This window comes from Castor canadensis, chromosome 5 (assembly GCF_047511655.1).
Source record: "Castor canadensis chromosome 5, mCasCan1.hap1v2, whole genome shotgun sequence".
NCBI lineage: Eukaryota > Metazoa > Chordata > Mammalia > Rodentia > Castoridae > Castor > Castor canadensis.
Window position 1 is genome coordinate 151,344,027 of NC_133390.1, and position 27,229 is coordinate 151,371,255.

Genomic DNA, 27,229 nt, shown 5'->3' on the forward strand with positions numbered 1-27,229 from the left:
AAGAGAGAGAGAGAATGAGATCACCATTATGGTTAGTCCAATTCTTCATGCCTCCTTGCATCTAGGCCCTTTGCCAGGTAATTTACAGCATCCTCCCATACAGAGTAGAAGGGCTGGCCCCAACCTAGACTCAGCATATGACTTGCTTCAGTTAGTGGGATGCCAGCAGCTACGAAGTAAATGGGGGCTCAGCATGGTTTTGTGCATTGGGACTTGGTTGCTCTGGCAACTCTGCCTTTACCATGAGAAGGTTGTGCTCAGATGAACCTTCTGGAGGATGAGAGACATGAAATACAGAAGCCAGCCAAAAAATTACACTATGATCATGCCGAGTAATGCCCAAGTGGCAAATACCCCCCCTACACACACACACACATACATACCCACACACACATACACACACAAACACACACACACACACACACACACATCCTTGCTATTTCAGTGTTTGCCTTCCAGCTGTCTCCATGGCTGTCTCTTTGCTTGAAGTTCTTTAACCAGAAGATTCTGCTCTGTCCATGAGCACCAGGACTGGGCCTTTTGGGAGAATTAACAGCCCTCATGAGTTCTCAATAGATGGCAGTGAGCTCCCTTGCGCCCTCTGCTGGGAGAACCTGGGTGCTTGTTCTATACTATGACCTAGAGGTCTCCAGTAAGTAAGTAGGTTGAGTTCTGTTTGCCTACAATGGTACCCTGGTTGATTTCACTGCCTCCCTTTCCCCACCCCACTCTTCCATTCCTCTAACAGGTTTTCTGAGGTTGCCTCCCCAACAAGCATGGTCCACTCAAATCTTTGTCTCAAGACCCATGTTTTAGGGAACCCAACCAGAGAGCCTATTTCACCTCCAGGGCACAAACCAGTCAAGTTAGCCCACAGCCTTATGTCACCCACAATGAAAATGGCTTTTCCTTCCTCCATAATGAGCCAAAGCACCCTTATAGGCTGTTTGGTATACATTTGAACTTGTATAGTAAAGTCCAGGCAACCAGGATCAACCTAACAGGGCTGGGTTGTGGAAAGAGGGTAGAAGAAGAATTTAACTTTGAACTTTCCACATTTCTACATTTCGTGAACTTTGCACATGTATGTACTCACCACACCTCCAGCCCTCAGATAGCATATGAGGTTTTTCATCTTTTCCTGAGCTCAGCAGAAGCTGGCGTGAACACGTAGACACTAGGTTTCACCTGAGCTAGAGAAGCTGAGGTGCAACTTGAGTCAATACCCAAGTGCTTCCATATAAAACTAAACCCTTTCCAAACTCAATCAAACATGACTCGAGAGCCTTTGGTCTTTCTTATTTGGTAGAACACTGTTCTCTCATTTACCTGTCCTTCCATTCACCTGTCCTTCTAGAGGAAGGTCATTCCCATGGAGGAGATTTCATTTCATAAACTCTCCCTCAGTGAGCCCAGCAATGAGCTACTTCCTTCCAGGGCTTGCTCACTCAACCCACCCTTCCTTGCCTCCGTCTCCTCCAGAGGCTCTGAAAACTCTCTGAAACCGTCTTAGCAGCAGTCACAATTTCTGATCAAAACCTAACTTATTATTTTTTTCCTTATATCTTCTCAGTATACAGGGGATGTGGTTGGCAGGCACAGAACCTGATGCCTCATCTTCCAACTGTCATCTTCCTAGCACTGTCCTAGAGGCAGACGGAAGCAGAGAGAGGGAGATACTTTCACCTCATCTGGTCAGATGAGTCAACCAGCATCTTATACAGCCACTCTGTAGAACCCTGAGGAAGCAGGATGGGTTGGATGAAAGGTGGAAACCAGGGCCCCTTGCTCCTATAATGAAAGACTCATCTTTGCCAGCTACAATTCATGGAGTTTAATTAATTACATTTAATTTCAAAGTCATTACAGTGTATATCTAACAACATGTCTACAGTCAATAACAAGGACACATTTTTTATTTGATTATTCATCATTCCTGGAGAGACACACACACACAGAAAAGTAGCTTGAGGAATTTTTTTAGAACAGTGTCCCCTCCCTCCCATCCTTTGAATGACTGATAGGATATCCTGCATCCAGGACTTCGGAACCCTGTGAAAGGAGGCATTATGAAGAAACCATGTTCTGTATAGAGTCTCTTAGGGCTTAACAGACATTTGATCATTGATCAAGTGCAGGGCCCAGACTTCACCTCTACCCACCCAACACTGCTTCGTGGTGAAATCTCTACAGAGCTGATGTGATAGTATCTACCACAAAGCATTTTACATATGCTTTTAAGCTTTGATTCTGCAGTACCACTTCTAGGAATGTATCATCCAAATCTTTTTGCACATATACAAAAAGATACTATGCACAAAGGCATTTATTGACAAATTGTAATATATATATATATATATATATATATGTAATTTTACATTATAGTACTATAATAGCTAAAAATTGGAAATAATTCAGTTTGCAGTTTAACATATTTTGAAACTGTTAAATCAATGTGTCCAGCAAAAGAGATCTTAAAAAAAAAACTATAGTATATCTACACAATGGACTAGGCTATGGTTGTAAAGGAAAACATGAAGAAGCTCTGTGTATATTGGATATAGAAATTTCTTAAAGAGAATACCAGACCCCACCATTGTATTTGCAAAATGAAACACTGGGGGATGGGGGAGGGGGTCAAGTGGTAGAGCATCTGCCTAGCAAGCATGAGACTCTGAGTTCAAACACCAGTACTGTTGGAAGGAAGGAAGGAAGGAAGGAAGGAAGAAAGAAAGAAAGGAGAGAGAGAAGAGAAGAGGGAAGGGAAGAGAAGAGAAGAGAAGACACTGGAAGACTATATAGGGAACCCCTAAGAAGAATCAAGGTGAAGAAAATAAACAGTTGTAGGAGAGTGATACTTTACAAGGTAAAATTTCATGTATGCTTTAATTTTTGAATCATGTGAATTTACTATTGATTGAAAAAATTTTAATGGCAGCATGATATTTCACAAAAGACCTTTTGTCCCATCTTTATCAAATTGTAAAAAATTTGGGCTGCTTTCCATTCCTCTTATCACAAACAATATTGTCACCAATATCTTTGTCATGAAATCTGTACCTGTTGTGTGCATTATCTCCATGGGATAAGATCATAAAAACAGAATTTCTCGATTAAAGAATGTGTGTGTGTGTGTGTGTGTGTGAATCAAGCTCCAGAAAATCTGTATCCATTTTACATTATTTTTTAAAAGTTTATTATATAACTCTCATAAAACCTGGGGACTTATGTGATTTTTGTCCCAGAAACAAATCAGTTTCAAGAAACAAAATCCAAATATTCAAAATAATTTAAAAGAAATGACTAAAAATCTGACTTACCTCAAGAGCCCGGAGCTCTTTCTCCTCCCCAGACACTGACAAATATTCTGCTAGTGTGGTGGGTAGAGAGGGATGGGGAGGAGGGGGTGCTGAGTGTCATTCAATCTAAAAGTCTGGGGGAGCCCAGCAATTCAACCCTCCCCTTAGTAACCGAGTGTCTTTGAGAGGTCTTACTCTGAGGAGGCATTGAGTCTCTCCAGATTCCTGAGTTAATGATACCGGAGGAATTCCCTTGGAGTATGACTGGGTTTTGATGTGGCTTGCCCCTGCAGGGTTTCACGTGTTGGAAGTTTGGTGTTCTGTGGTGATGTTAAGAGGTAATGGGACCTTTAAGAGGTAGAATCTTGGGAGTCTTAGGTCATTTAGGGATAGTCCTCGGAAGAAATTAATGTGGTTCTTTTGGTACTCCTGTTTTGCTCTGGCAGCCTGTCTTATCACGTGATCTCTCTCCCCATCATGACAGCATCAGCCATGAGGTCCTCATGAAAGCCTAGCTGATGACAGCACTATGCCTATTAACCTTCAAAACTGTAAGCTAAATGAATCTCTTTTCTTTATAAAATATCCAACCTCAGGTGCTTTGTTATAACAGAAAATTGATTAAATGGGGAGGCATTCAGATTTAATATTTTCAAAATTACACCTGGTAAATTTTTATTATTTATGTCTCTCAAGTGGATTTAAATATGTAATCTCCTGGCCCCAAGTTAAAGGCCCCTTTCCTCATCTCTCCATTTTCCTCACACTGGTTACTGCTACATGACCCCTCCCCAAAGGATCTGCATGGACACTAAACTGTACAGTTTTTCTGGCCTCCCTTTTGCCTTTTTTCTTCTCTTAACATTTTATTATGTAGTTCAGCTAAGCCTCTCCCCACCCAGAAAGACTTCAGAGGGAAGAAAATTTGAACTAGCAATTAAAGAAATTGCTTTGACTACAGGGGGCAGTTCATGAATAATTTTCATCCTATCTGACTAAGGAATCACCCCTTCCCCATGCCAGCTTTGTAAGCCAAGCCACATACTGCAAAATCTCCAGTCCCTCAAAATTCCACCCAGTCCACCCAGGTTTCTTGGGCACCACCACCCCCACCAGCTCCATGAATGAGCTCCAGGGTTAATGCTATTCATCCAGGGGAGGTCCCTCTGCTCTGCTCTTGGAGCGGCTGCAAGACTGATGGCCTGCTCTGCCCACCTCAACTCACCAGGGGGTGCAGTCTTGGCATCCTGGTAACTCCCACCCAAGACCTGAAGCCTTAAGCTCTCTGCTTCACCCAGGGAGTTCCATGACTCAGAAGTAAGGGCAATTGTGGCCCTCAGGAAAACTCTACATCAATGGGGAGTGAGGGGAGTAGGAAGTGGCTAATGTCCCAGCCTCTCTGTGCTGCAGTGGACAGTGTGAGACATGGTTTCTCAGGTGGAATGATTTCTAGTTAGTCACAGTTTCCTGTTCCTACCCATTGCGTATCGGCTCTTCCCCTTCCTGCCTCACTTCCTATCTACCCAGCTGCTGCTTCCCAGCATTGTCTTGCTATAAACTACCTGCACCGAAGTTTGCCTTGGAGTCTCCTTGGAGAAACTGAACTAAGACAGCTCCTTGTAGCACTTTGTTGCCTTGTCCTCACAGTCTCCCTGGGGACAGCATGCCCATCCCCAGGCCAGGCACAACACCTACTCTGCTGAGGGTGGCCAGGACTTTGAGTGTCCAGACCTGTATGAAAGCCACCCCACCATGAAAGCACCAGAGGGCAGAGGGTTCCCAGGGCCTGTTTGTCCCATTAAAAAAGGGGTGGGCACAGTCCAGAAGTGGTGAAATCTTTACCTGAATTTGTTAGGCATAGTGGCTCATGCTTGTAATCCCAGCTACAAAGAAGACATAGGTAGAGGATCACAGGACAAGGCCCAATCCAGGCAAAAATGTGAGGCTTTATCTGAAAAATGAGCATAGCAAAAAAACAGACTGGGGGCATAGCTCTAATGGTAGAACACCTACCTGCCTAATAAGCATGAAGCCATGAGTTCAAACCCCAGAACCACCACCACCAAAAACAAAAAAATCTTTACCTGAAGTTGAAAGCATGTACCAAGAACCTCACAAAATGTGTTCCATTTCTGTAACTGGCCACCCCATCAGTCCCCTCCTCACACAACAGAACCTCTTTTGGTTCCACATCTGGAGTGTCCTGGCCAGCCACAACCTCAGCTGAACCACACTCCCTCCTGTGAGGAGAACAGCAAGCTGAGTCTATTGTCTTTAATCATGGTGGGAGATTCCAGAAGAGCAAGAGAGTGGGTTAGTCCCACATAATGAAGGAAGAGCAGAAGAATACAGTGTGTCACCCAAAAGGGTTTTCAGGCTATCTATCCAGGAATTTGAGACAAGCAACCCAGTGGCTTGTGTCCAGACTGGGCTATGTTCTCCTTGGCCAAAACAAGGCTTTTCTGCTTGAACTAGCCTAACAGAGTCATTTACAAAGTTATAAACTTTTGAGTTCTCAATTTCCAGATTCTCTTGAAAACGAGAAGATCTGATGAGTAGGAGTCCATATTCCAATCTGTGAATAACCTGGTGTATGGAGGAGGGGATCGGTAACAGTAGGGGACTCTTTAGATCTCCAGTCTCCTGCCACAGCTCTGAGGTCCAATTATGCACACCCAGAACTTCCCAGCTACCAGACCTTTGAATTTGCAGCTCCAAAATCTAACCCTAAGGAACACGGAGGTTATGGGAGTTGCCTGAAGTCAGGGCCTGTTGGAAGCACAGGAATCTCCTGACCATGGGCTGAGAGGCCAAGAACCATTGTGTTTGAATAGCCAAGTCAGCAGTGGTCATCGCAGAGTTTGGTCTAGGCCCTTAGGGTTGGAGTTTTGCGCAGGGCAAGCAGCGTCCCCCTCCTACCCACTTGCAACCATTCCCGGCTTCCTCCCTGGAGGCTTCGGGCTCCTCCAGCACCACTTGGGGCCCACATTGCACGGCGGGCCTCCCCTGCACCACCTCTCCAGGAAGATGAGGTGCACCTCGTCTTGCACCACGGGCTTGCCGCGGGCACAGACACTGGCGCTGAGCACCTGCAGAAAACAATACACTCCGACTCTGCACAGACAGGCAGACGACCCAGGTGAGGAGCCACAGCAGGATGCACAGGGGCAGTGCTCAGTCTTGACACGTGGCTGCTGAGCTACCATTCACCCCCGGGTGCAAGTGTTTAGAAACCCCTGCGAGGGACAAAGCCAAAAGGCCTTGGACCCCAGCCAGGGTGCAGGAGCCAGGGCTGGGAGGCAGCTAGTGGGGAGACCCCGGGGCTGAGTCGAGCGCGGGGCGGGGCACCCAGGGCCGCCTGAGAGAGAGAGAGAGAGAGAGAGAGAGAGAGAGAGAAAGAGAAGAGGAGAGGAGAGGAGAGAGAAGATCGCAGGATAAGAGCGCTGGGGCGGGGAAGAAAGAGGGACACCACGCTTCCACTGCACACACGCGCGCGCGGCGCCGCAGCAAGTGCAAGTCCAGGTGCCCAAGGCGGAAAGCAAACGCCCAGTTCAACTCCACCTTCCCCGAGACCCTCGGCTACACAGCCGAGGCCTCGGACGGCACTGGAGAGGAGACGCCCACCCAGGTAAGTGCCCAGGTCCGTAGAGTAGGGAGTCGGGGTCGATGGGGCGGGGATGCCGCCGGGAGGAACGGGATCCGACGCCCGCTTCTTTCTCAAGGCAATTCGGACGGTTCTGCCTCCCGCCTCTCTCGGCTGCACCGGGCGAGCTGATTCCGGGAGATCCCGCACTGGGCCTCCAGAACCGGGCTGGGGGCATTACGCGGGGATGGGACTGCGGGCGCGGGCGAGGGAGCCAGCAAGCAGCTGAGCTGGTTGGCGAGCCCCAAATGACAGGGGAGGACACCGGTAAAAAGGTGAGCAGCAAAGGGCAGAATCTTTGGGGAAATTCCCGCGCCCTGCATCCTTTCTTCGCCCCCCAGATTTCTATGGACCCGAGAGCCCTGCCGGCTTCGCTTTTGTCTTGCAAGGGTTTTTTGTTTGTTTGTTTTGTTGTTTTTATTTGATTCCTGCTCCTGCCAGGGCTGCGCCGCGGGAGACCGCGTCGAGTGGTTCAGGAGCGAGGAGGGGGGGTGGCAGGGCCTGCGGGTCACTGGCCGAGAGTGCGTCCTGCGAAAGTGGGGTCGGGACCTACCTCGGGCCAGAAGCACGCCCTTTTCTCAAGTATGGGGACTGGAGAGCTACACAGAGCATGGAACCAGGGCCGGACACCAGTTTCTCTGTCCCCAACTGAACAGTTTGCAGGGCTTGGGATCTTGTGAGATCTTGTGTGAGAGGCAACCCAGAGGGAGGACACCCCCGGGGTGCAGACGCTGCTGGAATTTAAACCTTACCTGTTGGTGATCTTTACCTCGGGCACCAAGTTGGCCAGTGCGCAGCAAGCCACCCCTGCATCTTTTTTCCCTTGCCAGGGTGGCAATTCCTATACCTACCTCTCGTCCTTCCCTCATAAGGACAAAACCCACCAGGCTGGTTGGGAGACATTGCTTCTTGCTGCCTGAAACCTTGGAGTCGTTTACAGGTGTGCTGACTGGTAGAGAAGGAAAGTGGGTCAGGCTGGTAGGATGGCCACCATACCGGGATGCTGGAGTCCTCATTCCCTCAGGGTCACTCAATGACACCTTGCACCCTGTGGTGCCCTATCTCCTGAGGGCTAATACTTCAGAGACTTAATTTCCTCTCATGTGGGCATCTTGAGGCCCCAAGAATATAAACGACTTCTTGGGCAATGGAAGGCAGTTCAGCCCTTGTACTCTTTCTTGGGTCTTTAACAACCTTCCATCCAGCCCCACTATTGGGATTGTTTTCAGTTAAGCCAGGTCTTAGATCAGCTTACCCACAGATGGCACTATCCAGGGAGCAGCTGAGAGGAGACAAGACATCTGGAAGCTGGGGGCCCTCCACTGGCTGTGCAGCTGTAAAGAAGGACAGGCCACAGTATGGACTGGACTCTCCTGGATACTCAAGAAGAATGTGCACCTTTGCCCTTTCCCAGGGGGCAGTGCTGCTTTGACTGCTGTTAGCTCCCACTGCCCTATCAATCCCTATAAGTGTTTTCTGAAAGTTTTCCAAGGCTGCTTCCTGCAACTGTCCCAGGTTTCCATGACAGTCACAATGTCATACCATCTGTTGGCCAGGATCAGGGTCTTTCCTCCAAAGCAGGGCAGGAGTCCCTCTGTCCTAGCCAAACCGTGGGCTTGGAAATCACCAAAACCAGTTTCGAATGGACAGGCTGAGTCATCCTACCCAGTCGAGGCCTGGCACATCACCAGGGTAGATAGGAATCTCTGCAGTGAATGAATGAGGATCCCCTCAGGGATGCTGTGGTCCAGAGGGAATTCTCCTGTTCTTTGGGAACCTGTTCTGGAAGGAATCCTTTGCCTACCCACCTTGCCTCCACTACTTTGGATCTGCTTCCTCCCCTCTTCACCAAGTTCACAGTTCCCCACCCAAGGCAACCCTGACTAGAAGGCACCACACCTTATCATCAAGGTCTGTATCCTCTGGAAGTGGTGGCTGCTGGTTGGGAACTCTGAAGGGATGCTCCCAGATTCTCTTCTGCATGGTATCCACTAATTATGTCTCTTTCCAGGATCCAGGGTGGCATGTCAATAATCCCCAAGGATGTGAGCAGTGTGCAAGGCTCACTGACCCTGTGAAAGCAGAGGATCCAGGCCCCCCAGCTCAGAGTGCTGAACCTCACCCACCTACCCCCAACTCCCTCACACCACTCCACCATGGCAACCCAAAATGGAAACACCAGTTTTGCACCCAACTTTAATCTGCCCCAAGACCATGGCTCCTCGCTCCCTTTCAACTTCAGTTATGGCGATTATGATCTCCCTCTAGATGAAGATGAGGACATGACCAAGACCCGGACCTTCTTTGCAGCCAAGATTGTCATTGGCGTGGCACTGGCAGGCATCATGCTAATCTGTGGTATTGGCAACTTTGTCTTTATCGCTGCCCTCGCCCGCTATAAGAAGCTGCGCAACCTCACCAACCTGCTTATTGCTAACTTGGCCATCTCTGACTTCCTGGTGGCCATCGTCTGTTGCCCCTTCGAGATGGACTACTATGTAGTACGCCAGCTTTCCTGGGAGCACGGCCATGTGCTCTGTGCCTCCATCAACTACCTGCGTACTGTCTCCCTCTATGTCTCCACCAATGCCCTGCTGGCCATTGCTATTGACAGGTAAGGACACTGGGTAGGGTTAAAGGACAGAAACTAGCCTGGCTTTTCTCACTTCAGCTCCAACAGGGTGGCATTGCTCCAGCTTTGAATGCTCATTCATCTGTGGAGTGGTTAAGAGGAGCCTTTGATTCTCCCCCTGTGTTCTGTTATTCCAAATGTGAGCAAGTAGGAGGCTCCTGAATCCCTCAGCTCTAGCCATGCACTCAGATCCAGTTCATGGCATCAAACACAAAGGCAAAAGCAGAAATTCAGACAGCAACTACTTAAAAGCCATGGGAGAGTCAACTAGGGCAGCTTCCAGTCAAGGCAATATACCCAGCTTTTTCTATAGCCAGATTAAGACACAAAACATTTCCCTCAACTTGAAAATTTCTTTATTCCCCTTACCAGTCAACACTCCCACTCTAAGTGACCACTAATCTGATTTCTATCTTCTTAGTTTAGTTCTATCTGCTCTTAACTTCATAAAAAAGGAGTTCTGCCATATATAGTCTTGTTTCCGGTGACTTTGATGTACTGCTGATTTTAAGATAAGATTGGAAGTTTTGTTTGCAGAAAAGAGGGAAGGACATGCTTGCTTTTGCTTTTTTGCATATACCCTTGTGCTCATATGCATACATTTGCATGAGATGTTCCAGAAGTCCTTGCTCTATTATAAATTTCTAAGGTAAGATTTATAACAGCAACCAATGACAAATCTTACACACCTTTGATTTATGTGAGCAATTTCAGGCCAGCATCACATCACCAGTGACTCTGTTTGAGGAGGACAGCTGGTGTCACATACTCTTGGTGGCTGCCCATTCTTTTGAGCTGTGCTGAAACTCATTTTGATACTGTGCTTCATCATCTTTTCCCCTTTTGTCTCCTTTGTTCTCTGCTGTTTAGGTTTGTTATCCTTTTTAATCAGTGCATTATTTTCCAGTTATGTTAATAAAATACATGTATAGGTAAAAGATGAATCATTTTTATAGCAGAATGCCTGCAAAAAAAAAGCAATTTTATTACAACTCTGAGGCTCTCCAGTCCCCAAAATCATCATTTATGAAATGCATACTTAACAACTAACTGCACAAAATTTACCAAGGAAAATGACAAAGTATTATCTGATGTAATGATACAGAGTCTGATTTCTGGGCCCCAACCCAGTCTCCTGAATGGGAATTCCTTGGACTGGTCCCCAGGAATCTGAGTTTTTACTCAATTCCTTAAGTTAGTCTGATGTACACTAAAGTGAAACAGTCACTGTTTTACCTTGTCCCATTATAACCTTTGTCCTATGATGTCGATTTCATTTTGTCTTTTCATTTGTAACACTGGAGTTTCTTGGGATGCAGTCACCCTGTTACAACACAACAGAAGGGAGGTTCCCTTTTCACCCAAACCACTCTGATCCTGGCTCCATCAGCAGTGCTACCACTCTCCCCACAACCCAGCAAGAAAGTTACCATCATCTCTTGCCTTTTCTCCTCTCCAAACCCCACTGACCTCATCCCTTGTGTGTAGTTTCAGACAAGTCCTGGCAATTCTCCCTCCAGCTTAATATCTTAGCAAGTTATGGCTAGACATCATAATGCTCTCCTAACCTGCTCCTCACTGTCCCCTGAAATCCATATGAAACATATGAAGAATATCACCATTGATTATTCTTCCTCAGACAGAAATCACTAGAAGCCCCGGTGTCCACAGAATACATGCCAAACCCTTAGCCTCCCATTCTGGAGCCTTCATAACCACATGCCAATCTGTCTTTCCTAACCCATGCTGTGTATGAAGATACAGATTGTCTTTTCTAAAAGACAATCACCATGGTCTTCTTTCTCTCTGTCTCCACAGTGCCTAGCACATAGCCTTATACCTGTGTCATAGTTAGGGCTGTTCCACAAATATTCTGAGACAGGGATTCATGTGCAAAGGGCACCAGAAGGTGCCTATAGGGGAATGAATGGGAAGGAAGGCAGGGAAGGGAAGGCAATTAATACAGGGTGCATTATTAAACAAGCTTCCATCGATGGCCCACAACTAGAGCTAATTCCTGCTAAGGAGCGCTTGCAGCCAGTGTAGACCACAGCTCAGAATTCTCCCAGGAGTGGGAGGTGGGAGAGAGCCAGGGTAGTGGTACACCATCTCTCATAAGTCATTGCTGAGGACTTCTGGTTCTGCTGCATAAGGAGCCAAGAGGACTCTAGAACCCAGAGAAAGCCTTCAAGAAATGCAGATGTTGGCAGATGGGAATCAACAGGTGTGCACTCAAATGATAAGAGCAAATGGATATGAGAGGGACACTGACAGCATCTGCCACAACCTGGTTGATCCACAATGGTCTTAAGTCCTGCTGTGTGCTCAGACCACATATACAGAAACACAGAACAGTAAAAAATACAATCCTTGACCTCAGGGAGTTTTTCTGTGCACAAAAATAAAGATTTATGATACACCAAGAATAACTAAGAAATATTGACTCATAAATGCTAAGAGTTTTCTGTTTTGATTTGTTTTGAAACAAAGTCTTACAGTGTAGCCCAGGCTGGCCTTGAACTTGCTTACCATCCTCCTGCTTCAGCCTCCTGAGTGTTGGAATTACAGGCATGTGCCACCATACCAGCTTTAGTTGTTGTTGGAAGAAAGATCCCTGAGAAGCTTATACTTGCTGTTAGAGGAGCTAGCTGGACAGGGAACCTTTCCCACTGTGGTAGGAGAGTGAGGAGGTACATTTGGCAGGAACAAGATAATTCATGGCTAGGCCTTTGAAGTTCTGTAAGGCAGCACATGGAATTTCAGACCTTAGAACACAAGAGCTTAATAAATAGCACCTCTCTTCTCCCATGAAATTCTAAACCATTTGAAAAATAGGGCAAATGTTCATAAAGATGGATGGCAAACTTTTATCTTTGGTGCTGATTTTGGAAAATGGGACTTTTATCTGGAGGCATGTAGACTACTTTATGCTGAACCCCAGAATTAGCTAGGCCTGCATACCTTGGGAAAGGCACAGTCCTCTCCATACACTTCCGTTTACAGAAGTCAAGCACACATGTCTACCACCCTGGGTCACCTCTGTATGCTGTGGCCAGGGAATAAATAGCCAGGTTCATACAGAAGCCATGATACTTCAAATCTTAGACAGTTGAAGGAAGCTGCTGACCTTAAATGTGTTAGCTACTTTTATTTTCACTGTGACCAAATACCTGATAGAAACTTAACCAAGGAAAAATTTATTTTGGCTCAAGGTTTCAAAGCCTTTCTTTAGTTCATGGTTACTTGGCAGCCCCATAAGTTTGGGCAAAACACCATGTGGTGGAAGAGTTTCTTCATGGTCAACAGGAAGTAGAGAAAGGGAATACAGTCAGGAGTCAGGGACAATATACCTTCAAGAATCCTGTACCAGTGACCCACTTAGGAGCTAGGTCCTACCTCCTAAAGTGTGATTAGAACCTAAAGGTTCCCAGAACCTCCCAAAATAGTGCCACGAGCTGGGGGACCAAATGTTTAAAACATTAGCCTGTGGAAGAACTTTCATATTCAAATCATAATATCAAGAAACACATCCAAGCATATAGGTAGCAATAAAGACCTTGCAGAGATCTCACTTGCCAATGAATGAGTCATGGGAAATGATCAGTGTAAGCAAAGTACTATAGCTTCCACCATGCATTATGTATGTTTACTTTCTTGGAACCTGACAGAAGTCCTGGTAGATTGTCAATAAAGTTATTACTGTTCCCATTTCACAGATGCAGAAACTAAGTCCCAGGAGCATAGTGATTTATCTAAGTGCACAGCTTGGATCCAGGCCTTCTGAATAACTCTAAGTCCAGTGTTCTTTTCTTTCTGATTTATTCAATAACAACTCTGAATTTTGGAACATCCTACAGAATGAGGACGATGTTATTGGATGACAAAAAATTTGAATTTAAGAGTTGACAACAGAATACGCATGCATTCCTTAGGCATTGGTTATTGAGATGGTGTGAATGATGGAACCAGACTGAGAGAGAGCTATTAAATTCTGAATTTTCCTGCATCATCTCAGGACTTGGATTCGGTACAGTAGGCAAAATAATGGCCCCCAAGGGTAACTATATCCTATATTCACCCAGAAGCTGTGAATATGTTATATTACATGTCAAGTTAAGGTAACAGATGGAATTCAGTTGCTAGTCAGCTGGTCATAAAATGGGAGAATTATACCAGATACTTTTGGTGGGGCTAATGTAAACACAAAGGTTCTTAACCAGAAGAAGCTGCAGAGCGTTACTGTCAGAATGATACAATGTGAGAAAGACTTCATTGGCCATTGCTAGTTTTGAACAAGGAAGAAGTCAGGAGTCAAGAAATATAAGCAGTCCTTGAAAGGGCAAAAAACAGTGCTCACTTCGGCAGAGAAGATTAATTAGCATAGCCCCTGTGCAAGGATGACACACAAATTTGTGAAGCATTCCATATTTAAAAAAAAGGGGGGGGAGCAAAAAACAAAAACATCACACAGATTCTTCCCTTAGAACCTCTAGAAAGGAATAGTACCCTACTGACACCTTAATTTTACTTGTTTGTTTTGATAGTACTGGGGTTTGAGCTCAGGGCCTCGTGCTTGCTCAGTAGGCTCCCTACCACTTAAGCCTTATGTGCAGCCTGACACCTTGATTTTAGCCCAGTGAAAACCATGTCAGACTTCTGACCTCCAAAGGTGTACAGTAATAATTTATGTCATTTCAAGCCTCTGTGCTGGTGACAATTTGTTACAGAGGCAAGAGGAAACCAATTCACCTAGTCATCACAGAGATTATGAACTGTCCCTATCCAGTCAGGGATGAGCTGGCCCATTTGTCCCCTCTTCAATCCTATGGTGCTTATCCACCTAGGCAAGTCATGTTGATTCACAAGGCTGGAGGAAGAACTCCAGCAGCCACCATGCATTAGTCCATCCAGCTGGGAGCAGGCAGAGGTTAGGATGGATCCAACTTCACCTTCAACACTCGGAAAGTCTGAAGCTACAGGGAGCCATGCTGCCATGGCATCTCCTAATGGAATTCACCAGGTTAGAACCATAGCAGGCAGAGGGCAGGCAAGAGAAGATAGCAGAAAGCTTGCCAGGGACAGGAAGTAATAGCATGGCAGAAGGTATTCTTAGTTAAGTCAGAGACCTGGAAAGGTGATCAAAGTGTCTGGTTACAAAGGATAGGTAAGATGCATAGAATTTTCTACAGGTGGCTTTCTGCTTTTGACCTCACCTGATGCAAACTTTAGGTATGAGTGGATTTCCAGGGCTGATTTATTTCTTCCCTACCCCTCATGTCCCTTAGCTTCCTCTGCCTTCCCCCACCACCTTTCCTTCCCCACACCCACAAAAGTCACAGAAATGATTCCAGGACACCAAAATATCTAAATAGGTATCATTAGATCTCTCTGGAAAGAAGGCATTCATCCCACACAATGAGCTCATTTTCCATAAAGGGCTCTGATCTCTTCTCTCCCGGGCAGTGTGGTTCACTGGAAAGAATGGAATAATGCCTTCTGACGTGCAGGTGACTTCATACACCTTCTCACTTGAGCATGAGACAGCCCAGAAAAGTGGGTGTAAAAGTTTTGTATCCAGAGCTTCAATCCTGTTATCTGCAGGACACAGGCTTAGGAAAGATGTTTCTCTTAGAGCCCTTAGTTCCACCACAGCCCACTCCTCCCCTCCTGCCTCTGTAATGCAAGGGGACACCTATGAAGAAGTGGAGATGGCCCTGATCTGCTGCATGAGAAAGACCCCCACCTTTCTCTGAGGTATACAACCCTTCCTTCACCTCTAAACCACAGGTATTTGGAATACAAAATGTGTAGAGTATTATGTTCTTAGGCAGAATGGCAAAATTGAAAGCCAAGGTGGTACAATAGCACCATAATTAATAGCAAAACACATTTTTTTAATTTTTATTGGTTTTTTATTGTTTTATTATTCATATGTGCATACAATGCTTGGGTCGTCTCTTCCCCCTGCCCCCACCCCCTTCCTTACCACCCACTCCGCCCCCTTCCTCTCCCCCCACCCCCTCGATACCCGGCAGAAACTATCTTGCCCTTATCTCTAATTTTGTTGAAGAGAGAGTATAAGCAATAATAGCAAGGAACAAGGGTTTTTGCTGGTTGAGATAAGGATAGCTATACAGGGAGTTGACTCACATTGATTTCCTGTGCATGTGTGTTACCTTCTAGGTTAATTCTTTTTGAGCTAACCTTTTCTCTAGTTCCTGGTCCCCTTCTCCTATTGGCCTCAGTTGCTTTTAAGGTATCTGCTTTAGTTTCTCTGCGTTAAGGGCAACAAATGCTAGCTAATTTTTTAGGTGTCGTACCTATCCTCACCCCTCCCTTGTGTGCTCTCGCTTCTATCATGTGCTCATAGTCCAATCCCATTGTTGTGTTTGCCCTTGATCTAATGTCCACATATGAAGGAGAACATATGATTTTTGGTCTTTTGGGCCAGGCTAACCTCACTCAGAATGATGTTCTCCAATTCCATCCATTTACCAGTGAATGATAACATTTCATTCTTCTTCATGGCTGCATAAAATTCCATTGTGTATAGATACCACATTTTCTTAATCCATTCGTCAGTGGTGGGGCATCTTGGCTGTTTCCATAACTTGGCTATTGTGAATAGTGATGCAATAAACATGGGTGTGCAGGTGCTCTGGAGTAACCTGAAAACACATTATTTATTGAGCTAACAGCAAGCATTTTTTCAAACATTGTCGTATTTAAGTTACAGACATCCTAGAAGGTATCATTTTGTCTCAGGTTGTATTTGAGGAAATGAATCTCAGAGAGATTGGGTAATTTGTCCCTGATCCCTAAGTCAGTTGGGGAGAAAGTCAGGATTTATTCAACCATTTTGACTCAAAGCCTGGTGCTGTTTCCATAAACCACTATTCAAATGCCAATGAAGATGTTACATGAGATAAAGCTGGGTAAATCTGAGTAGTGGGTATATGGAAATTCCTTTCTGTTGCTTTTGAGTGTGTTTGGGGTTGATTAAAACCAGTGATGTAGTGGGGCACTGGTGGCTCACAGCCTGTAATCTTAGCTACTTGGGAGGCTGAGATCAGAAGTAAAGCAGTTCAAAGCCATCCAGGGGAAAAACTTCATGAGACCCATCTAAACCAATAGCTGGTTCGGTAGCACGCACCTGTCATAAAATAGAAGGATGGTGGTCCAGGCCAGCCTGGGCAAAAAGCAAGGCTGTATCTCCAAAATAATCAGAGCAAAAGGGGTTGGAGACTGACTCAAGTGGTAGCCTTACTAGTGCCTGCCTAGTAAATGGGTAAATCAGGAGTTCAAATCCCAGTACTACCCCCCATAAGTTTTTTTCATTTAAATTTTTAAAAATCACGTGGGCTGGGGATGTAGCTCAGTCCTAGAGTGCCTGCCCAACATGTAAACAGCCAATCATAGTTACAAGTACATGTCTTTATTGTGGTTGGCTTTCCTCCCCTACCAGATACCTGGCCATCGTTCACCCCTTGAGACCACGGATGAATTATCAAACAGCCTCCTGCCTGATCGCTTTGGTCTGGGTGGTGTCCATCCTCATTGCCATCCCATCGGCCTACTTCACCACCGAAACTGTCCTTGTCATTGTCAAGAGCCAGGAGAAGATCTTCTGCGGCCAGATCTGGCCAGTGGACCAGCAGCTCTACTACAAGTCCTACTTCCTCTTCATCTTCGGCCTGGAGTTCGTGGGCCCGGTGGTCACCATGACCCTGTGCTATGCCAGGATCTCCCGGGAGCTCTGGTTCAAGGCAGTGCCCGGGTTCCAGACCGAGCAGATCCGCAAGCGGCTGCGCTGCCGTCGGAAGACCGTCCTGGTGCTCATGTGCATCCTGACCGCCTACGTGCTGTGCTGGGCGCCCTTCTACGGCTTCACCATCGTGCGCGACTTCTTCCCCACCGTGTTCGTGAAGGAGAAGCACTACCTCACCGCCTTCTACGTGGTGGAGTGCATCGCCATGAGCAATAGCATGATCAACACCGTGTGCTTTGTCACGGTCAAGAACAACACCATGAAGTACTTCAAGAAGATGATGCTGCTCCACTGGCGTCCCTCCCACCACGGGAGCAAGTCCAGCGCTGACCTTGACCTCAAAAGCAGCGGAGTGCCTGCCACCGAAGAGGTGGACTGTATCCGGCTGAAGTGACCTGCTGGTATTCCACAATTGAAAATCCAAATTCAGTGCTCAGTGCATCATGCACCATCAACCAAGTTCACAGACTGTAAGGGAAAAGGCAACCGTGTTCACTGTCCTTCTGTCCTCAAGGACCTGGGTATTTTTTAAGTCCTAACAGGCAAGGAGGCTAGACACAAACCACAGCCACTGGCAGTTTGTGATATCTGCTCAACACCTACTGAGTTGAGAGTGGACACAAGTGGCCACAGCTGGCATAGGTCAAACACCTTGTGTCTGCAAACCACACCAATGAGAGGCAACAGGAGCTGACATTTACTGATTACTCATTGTGTGCAGAGACAGTTAAACACAAAACAAAATGGTAGAAGCTAGTGGAGTGGCAAGCTCTATCTAGATAAGAAGACATCTGGAAAGAAGCTATGGAGCTCAGTGGCGCAATCGGTTAGCATGAGATACTTATGTGGAAAGAGGCCACAAGTGGTTAGTTGGACTCCCACTCCATGTTCCCTTATTCTGTGTCTTATCACCACAGGCATGTCAAAAGGCTAGAGAATAAGGAACTTAGACCAAAATAGAAATGTAAGGAAACCCATCAGCATGGAGTCTATAGCCTCACAGGAAGAGAGTCAATGCAGCACATTGACCTTCCCTACCCAGCTCGTACTATCTCCTGAGATGTTCTCTAGGAGTAGGGCTTCCAGAAAAGAATTTTTCTTGCAACTAGGCCAGTCTGGTGTGGTTATCTACAATTGTCATTTCAAAGAAAGTCTTTCTCACCCATGCTTGGAATCTCATCATTCTATTGGGTGACGATGGCAAGCTTGAGATAAGGTACACATCCAGTTCCTGACACATGAATACAGAGGATTTCAGGGACTCTGGTTGGGGAGGAAGGGGACAGAGAAAGGAGTGAAAGCATTGGCAATGACATAATCTGTGTGGCCATTGTACTAAGACCTGGACTGTTTTCTAGAACACACCTTCTTTTATAAAAGGAGCTCTGCTTGAAATCCAAAGACCTGGCTTCAAGTCCTGAATCTAGGGCTCATATGACCTAGATGTTTCTTCTCTATGTGACCCAGTTTTGTTTTAATGAAATGAGGATAATGAAAATATCTGCTCTGCCTGCCTTATAGGACCATTGGAAGAGTATATAGTGTGTGACTATGATTTTCAACTGCGTACATGATAAGAATGGGTAAGTGCTAGTCAACAATTTGTTTGGGGAAATTTTGTCCAAAAAGCCCTTCCCCTGTGGTTTATTATGGAGAAATACCTCCACTTTTTCATCCCTGTTCTCTGGACCAGAGATCCCTGAGCTCTTACCATAGTTGCCCATTGTCACTGAGGTAAAAAGATATCCCTGCCCTAGGATATAATCAAGAAAATATAACACCCAGACTCTCAGCATCCCATGGTCTTAGAAATGTTGACAGTCTTCCCGGCATGTCATCAGCACACCCGGGGGCTGTAGACATGTAATTTTTGAATCCACTCTCATTGTAACTCATCTGTGGTGGTTGTGTTTACATGTCCTCGTTTCTTCCTGATTCATTGTGAAGCAAAGACTGTACAAATGGCACCTGGTTTGAGATTGCCCACCACATTTGGTCAACTCCTAACTTTCTGTAGAGAAGGAACTGTATAGTTGAGGACTTGTTTGTTTTCAAAATTATTTGTTGATTTGTTTCTTCAACAACGAAGCTTCGACCAGTTTTTTCTATCCCCACCCAGTGGACTCAACCCAATCATTGTACCTTCAGAAAATGAAAACCCACTATAACATTAGCCTACACAAAATGGTTCATAAATTTTGATTTTGCAAAATTTCACAATGCATCCCAAAGCCAAGGAAGGAAACATTTTGGGTTGTCTCCATGTTTATAAATATAATCATCTTGTTTTTATTTATTACCTTATTTTTGTTCTTCTAATAAGAAAAGTGTGAATCAGTTGAGTCTGTCAATTGAATTCATCTCCTTTTTATCCTAAAATGTACCATTCTCCATTTAAATTTAACTGAAAACAACAACTCTTGTAAATATCAGTGTGTATTTGTGATTTTCCAGTGAATAAAACTGTTATGTTGTTATCAAATGGAATAATTAACATATGGAATCTTAATCACAGTGTTCAAGGGTTTCCCTGCTAATCGTTTATAACTGTTAGTATATTTAGATAAAATGAAGTAACAGCCATCTAAACAACTCAACCATGAAACAGAGAAGGAACTTACTAAAGGCATTTTTTGAACACTGGCAGCATATACCAGCATCTGGCCTCATGTCTGTGATGTCTCTCAAGCTTTCCTCCCAGTAGTGTGTTCTCAAGAACAAATAAGCAGGGAGCCACTCTCCTGTGTCAGTGTTACCCCTTCATTTTAAACCATCCCATTTGTTTAAATGTAAGCTGCTGTTTGCATGGCAACTATTCTTCTCTGTAACTGGAATTAAGATAATAAATCAATTGCATTTGTATTCAGTCTTTTTCTCGAGATAAATTAATGGTAACTTTAAGATTCTTTTAACGTGCTAAGATATGTACATAGTTATACCTACTATTACATATTGAATAATTAATCTCATCCATTTCCTCAACCGGAATAAGAGAAAAGATGCCTCTATAATTGAACTATTAGAGATTTTTATTTCAGCACCCAACATTTAAAGTAAGTTGCTTCTCTAACTGAAGAAATCAAAAGATAGCATCTGGCCCTCAGGAATGAAAACCAATTCTAGACTTAACAAGGAAGAACTTGACAAATGGGAGGTGATTAGAATTTAAAGTGAGTATATTTCCCCAAGAAAATGATGGCTCCAAAACACATCCTCCTAATTTAACCATTATCTGTTCCTCGGGCTTTAAAGGGGTCACACACACACCCCAACATGACACCACCAGGAAAGACCTGTAAGGACACATAATTCAACTCTTTCCTTTCTTAGATGAGATCTGAATTCCAAAGGAGGAAATGACTTGCTTAAGGGCATCTACTAACACTTGCTGGAGCCAAAACATTGTCCTAAGATTTTAACTGGCCCAGTGAACACTGCTCAGTTACTGCAGACACTTAAATTCAGTGAGCCTTTATTAAGAATGCTTCCAGGGCCATTTAAATGCTCCCAGGAGAATCTTAACATGCAGGAAAGATACTCCTTCTGGAAGGCCAAGAGTACATCCCACCCAAGGGATCTCCTGATCCAGACCCCAGGATTCCAGGAAAACTGGAGAGAATCATACCAGGAGTCCTCTACTGCTCCTGCCTTCCTCTTCTCCCTAAATGTCTACGGAGCTATTGGCAAGCAATGCTGGGCCTTGGGGGGAAGCAGATTGTGATGAGAGGCAATGGAGCCACAGCAAAAACAAAAGGAAGACTAAGTCACCCAAGACAGTTACTACTGCTGGCCTAAGCAATGCTCATTTCTCGTGCCTCCCAGGAACCAAATGCCTCTGGCCACCAGGTCAGCCCTCCCTCCTAAGGTGTGCCAACTGGGGATACAACACCTCCTAGGCTTGTTGGGGATCTCTTGAAGAGTAGCATGAGCCCAATTTCTGTCTCTGTTCCTTTCCTGGCAAAAACTTGGACAGCTAAATCTGAGAATGACCAGGATACAGAAATTCCGGTGTTTAGTGCTGGCACCACTAGATGGGGCACACACTTTCCCAGTCAATGTATCTTTTGCTAATCTCCATCTTCTCAGCCTGTGCTAGGAGAAACCTCACTACTCAGGCAGTGTGTCAGCAGGGCAGTGTGGATTCCCAGAGTAAATGTCTTTATTTTCTTTAAGTATAGTTTAATCTGGTGGCTGGAACATGAGCCCATTAATTTCCAGAGACTATACACTGACCCTACAACCAACTAGCTCATCAGCCTTCAATGTCTTGCTATTGAGTCCCTTTATCATTAGGCCATGAGACATGACAATAGTTTCAAATGTGACATCAATAATATTAATAAAACTTGAGGCATGTACATAGATGGCCATAGAGCTCAAAATATTGGGCAATATTTCCAAGAGATAAACTGTTGTGGAAAAAAATGAGTTTAGCATTTTCTTCAGCTACAACAACCTGAGGAGGGCTGGAATGTTTCACTGGAACTTAGAAAATTTTATCACTGAAAAGGGAAGTAAGCAAGGAGCTTTGCCTCCAAGAAGTGGGAAGGTCAACTCTTGAGCAGAAAACCTGCAGACACAAAGTCCTTGCATCCCTTTGATGGATTCTTGTGCTGAAATTCCACATGTGAGTTAAAGGCTGAGATGAAAGAATTGATCTCCAGAATCTTGCTTAATGTTGGCCTTGAGTTCTCAGATCTCAATCCAGCTCCTAGTCAAGAGTCCAACATATCCTCATACTGAGCTCTGCCACAAGGCTGGCCCAACGTGTGGAGAAAGGGGTCTTCTGCCCGGGCATCCATCCTCCCTCCACCCTTCACCCTCTCTGACCCCATCAGGTTGCCACCCCTGGCAACCCCAATTCTACTTTCTGACTCTATGAGTTTGACTTTTTTAGGTTTCCCACATTCTCAAGAGTATTTTTGTTTTTATGATTAGGCCTCTGTTTTCCAGCTCTCTTAACATCATTTAAGGAAGATGTGACTCCAACTTTAGCTCAAAGTTATAGAATCATAAATACACATTATGCTGGATTTTCTAGTTCTCACTTTACTCCACCGAAACTTGGCTTCTTTGCTCCACGCAAGATTTACCTAAAGACAGCCCTTCGTGATGGGCTCACAAATCCAACACAAAGGCTCTGAATGGGGCTCCTATTCCTCAAAGTGATTATCTGGATTATTAGCCCTCCCCCAAAAATATGTCCATATCCTAACCCAAAACCCATGATTATGTAAGCTTTTGCCAAGAGACTTTGCACATGAAGTATCCAGAGATACTTCATTACCTGGATGAGCTTATCATACTCACAAGAACCCTTATAAGAAGACAAAAAGGACAAAGTCATTAAAAGGAGATACGATGACAAAATCAGAGGTTGGAATGATGTGCTTTGAAGATAAAGGAAGGGGTCCCAAGTCAAGGGAGGCAGGTACCTTCTAAAAAATGAAAAATAAGGCAAGGAAGTGAATTCTTCCCTGGAGTCTCCAGAAGGAATGCAACCCTTCTGACACCTTGTTTTTAGCCTCATACACTGATTTTGGACTTTTGATTTTTGGCATTGTCACAAAATAAATGGTGCTATTTTAAGGTACTGTGTTTGTGGTAACTTGTTACAGCAGCAGCAGGACGTACATACATTCAGATACCAATTATATTGCCATCCTTGAAGGTGAGTAGTCAGGAAGTACTCTGGTCCTCCCCAAACATCAGTAAGAACAGACATAGGATGAGCTGATACACAAGACACATCCCAGAAAGGGACAAAGCAACATCACAGGTCAAGGTAGCCAAAAGGTCAAGTCTAAGTAGAACAATAAAAATAGGCAGGAAGAGGCAGAGTCCAGGAGGTCAGACAGCAAACTCAGCACGAAAGATCAAGCACTGATGCTCAGCCCCTAGGCCAGCAATGGCTCCATTTCTTTCTCTTTTCTATAGGTCAGTAGAGTGTTGTTTGTGAGAGTTGTGTTCCACAGAAAGAAGTTAAAGACCTGTGAGGAAATCTTACATTACACTGAAATCAAAACAAAAAAATTGCTGCATTCCCTCTCACCTGGATGTGTTCAAGCTTCTGAAACTTTGAAGAACTATTTGCCAAGTATTTGCTTCCATAGCCTTTACAGGGTCTGTTCTTATGCACTGAAGTTAGGATAACTCTGTTTTGGAAAAGTGGAGATTCCTCAATAAGAGTACTTTACCTACACCCTCTTCATTCCCAGCATTCCTCTTAATTATTTTAGCACCTTTCTTAAAAGAAGAAAAGCAAGGTGGAATCAAATTGGGAAAAAGGAGAGCAAATTAAGAGTACACCTGCTGAGTGTGGTGGCTCATGTCTGTAGTCCTAGCTACTCAGGAGTTAAAGAGATTCAGAGGATAGTTGCTGAAGGTCAGCCCAAGTAAAAAGTTCATGAGGTCTCACTTCAACCAATATCTAGGTGCAGTGGCACATATCTGCCATCTCAGTTACAGGTGAAGCACAAATAGAAAGATCATGATCCAGCCTACCCTGGGCATAAAGCGAGACTATCTCAAAAACAACCAACACAAAAAGGGCTGATGGAGTGGTTCAAGTGCTAGAGTGCTTGCCTAGCAAGTGCAAGGCCCTGAGTTCAGGCCCCAGTACTGCCAAAAAAAAAAGAGAGAGTGCACCTGTACTGCACACCTTCTTGGTATCAGGTTCCACGAACACATGGGTTCATGTTTAAGCTTGATGTGTGGAACCATATCTAAACCTCTACGCTATTTCACTTGATCATTTCAAGGTGGTTCAATGTCCCCCACCTGGAATCCTCTGCTACAGGCATGAGATCAATGGACAGAGTATGAGTTGTTTTTAACAGGGTCTCCCCATGAACAGCTGTTGGAAGCACATGGCACCTAACTTCATCCAGGAGGCTTTCAAAGAATAACATCTATTTCTTTAAAAATAGGTATCTCTTTAAAAGCTTTCCCATGGTATTTTTGAGTAATAGATATTTTGTATTTGCAACCTCTTTTCTATGTGCAGTTGAAAATAGTGAAGATGTATATATCCTCATGAATTATATATGCATATATATATATATATCCTCATGAAGATGTATATATCCTCATGAATTATATATGCATATATATATATATATATATATATATATATCCTCATTATTCTTGGAGTCTATGTTTATGAATTTGCTTATGAACTAAAATGTATTTGCAGCCACCAAATCAGTATTCTTTCACAGTCATTCATGTACACACACAAAATGGTGAAAATTTTGAGTGGTCCAAAGTGCATGTTCCCAGCTGAGGTCAAACAGGCTGCCTTCTCATTTCAGCTCTAAAGTAAACAAGCATCCTTTACAAGGTCTATTTAGAGTCATGCCTTTAGCATTTTTGGGCTTTTCCTTGCTGATTTTGCTGCTTCAAATGGTCCAAAACATAGTGCTGAAGTAATGTCTGGTGTTTCCAAGTACAAGTAGGCTGTGATGTGCCTCATCAAGAAAATAGGTGGTTAGAGAAGCTTCATTCATGCTTGAGTTCTCGTGATGTTGGCCATGAGCTCAAAGTTAATATATATATATAAATATATATATATATAATATGTATGTTTAAACACATAATATATGTGTGTGTTGAATTATAAACACATATAAAACAAAGTTATTATTGCCAGTTGACAAAAACTTGCCTAGTGGCTTGCAGGAACCTAACTGCTGCCTTCCCTTAGAAGTAATGGCTCAGCAGTTGCTTATTTAGTGTTCAAGGTAACATTGAACTTCACTCTTTTATGTGAAGAATTAGAATTGACTGTAATCTCTTGAGTTCAAAACTTATTTGTCATAAGTCATAGCTTTGGACACTAATTGAATAAAACCATATGGTCTAAGATTTTAATTGGCTGAACTATGACTTCTTGCAGCACCCCTGCCACCCCTCCTTCCTATCCAAGTCTGCCACTTTGATGCAAACTGAAACTCCTTGGAAAGGAAGGTCTGCGATGGAAACACACACATTTAACAAACCACAGCCCACACTTTCTGGGGACCATATGTCTTAGGAAAACAGCTCCCTCCACCTCCTGTAAAAACTTGAAAGCTACAGCTCATCTGCTCTGTAGCATCTTCACAAAACAGAAAGAAGAAAGCACTTACACCTCCCACTCCAGACTTGAAAGGAAGACAGACCTTGGCTAAGGCTAATTGAGCCTTATGTGGCAATTTCAAAACTTTTCAAAGTCGACTTTACAGAGCCAAGGGAACAGTTATTAAGAGGCAGTGCTATTTCTTACTCCCAGCAGCCCCAGGTGAAGGACATGAAGGAGAAAGCTGGGACAAAAGAAAGGAGCAAGTGATCTTTCACATAAAAGAGTGAAGTTTAACTCTGAGGAGATATGTCCTGAAAATTATGAGTCATAAAGGAAAATTCTGCCTCCTTGTGGGCTTCAACCACCCCTGACAATTATCATTTATCCTTAGAGAGAGAGAGAGGAAGGGAGGGACAGAGGGAGGGAGGACAGGAGGGAAGGAGTAGGAGCAGTCACGTATTTTTCCTGACTCAACCTCCCTCACTGGAAAGATGAAGGCAAGGCAGAGATGAAGAAGACCTGGGAAAAAGAGCTTCACTTTGGCTTCCCTGTGGGACCCAAAATGGCAAAAACTCTTTCTCATAGACACATCTCAGCACTGAGGAAAGAGGAGTCACAGTGAGGGGTGGATCCTGAGTGAGGCAAACCCCTTTAGTAAGCAATAGACTTAAGGGAGGGGGTGGGGGCAGGGGGGAGAAATGACCCAATCCTTGTATGCACATATGAATAATAAAATAATAAAAAAAAAAGTAAGCAATAGACTTTCTGAAAAAGTGAGTGGGGAGTCCCATGATGAGAATAAAAGGAGCTGGTGCTCTCTTCATGGCAAGAACAAGAGAAAAATGTCTGTACTCCTCCCTTCCCTTCAACATAGAACAGACATCGGCATAGTAAGACAAGGGAAAAAATGTCTAAAGAATTAGAAAAGAAGAACCCATTGGCTTTATTTGCAGATAATATGATTGTCAACACATAAAATCTTAGGAAAAACAAATAGAGCTAATAAAACTGTTGACTAGAGGATCCAGAAAGAAAAATCCATAGATCAACTTAATAAGTTGATTCCACAATTCAAAGCAAGTCAAATTTTTGAAGAACAGATTTATTCTACCAGAAAGCAACACTTATTAGAAAGCTACAGTAATTAAAAGAGTGAGGCATCCAGGAAAGGATCAATAAATAGGTCAATGAAGTAGAAAATAAAGTCCCAGACATAGATGTATATACACAGGGGAACTGGCAAAAATCAATTTTTCGCCAAAATGTGGAAATCAAGGATAAAGAGTTAATTCATGGGGAAAGGGGAATAAAAAAGAATGATGGAGGGAGTGAATTCAGGTATGACATATTTGATATGTTGTTAGAACTTTTGTAACTGTCGCAATGTACTCCCAACACAACAATAAAAAAGACAGTATGAAGGTAGCAAAAAATAAAAGAAAAAAAAGAATTAATTCAATCCTAGTTGAAGAGGCATAAGCAAGATTTTTTACACAAAGTGGGGTTTTTTAATGAAAAAATTTACACTTTCCTACTTGCCCTACCCTCTATTGTGGAGGTGCTGAAAAAGACGGGGAAGAGCAGGAAAGGAAATTGTGACCTCTCCCCACCTCTGGTCCTGTGCTGATGCCTGGAGAGGGGCTGGATGCAAAACAGTGTCTAGACATCCATTGGTCACCATGAGCAAGGAGAGCAGAAGTGTAACTGGGAGCCTTGCTGCCCTAGTCCCTTACCCCTTCATAGACACCTCATGAAGGACTTAAGAAAAGCTCCCCTGTCCAAAGGCCAGGGACTGGGAGGCTGGTCCATGGGAGCCTCTATCCAA

At 44.3% G+C, this 27,229-nt stretch overlaps 1 protein-coding gene and 1 pseudogene across 1 annotated transcript; both read left to right on the plus strand.

Moving 5' to 3' along the window:
• Positions 1 to 6,720: 6,720 nt before the first annotated feature.
• Prokr2 (prokineticin receptor 2) lies at positions 6,721 to 20,204 on the plus strand. Its single transcript, XM_074074388.1, has 3 exons — positions 6,721 to 6,927; positions 8,954 to 9,556; positions 17,040 to 20,204. The coding sequence occupies exons 2-3, from the start codon at positions 9,099 to 9,101 to the stop codon at positions 17,734 to 17,736; spliced, it is 1,155 nt and encodes a 384-aa protein (XP_073930489.1). The 5' UTR covers positions 6,721 to 6,927; positions 8,954 to 9,098; the 3' UTR covers positions 17,737 to 20,204.
• Positions 13,936 to 14,006, plus strand: LOC141423659 (U6 spliceosomal RNA; annotated as a pseudogene).
• Positions 20,205 to 27,229: the final 7,025 nt, after the last annotated feature.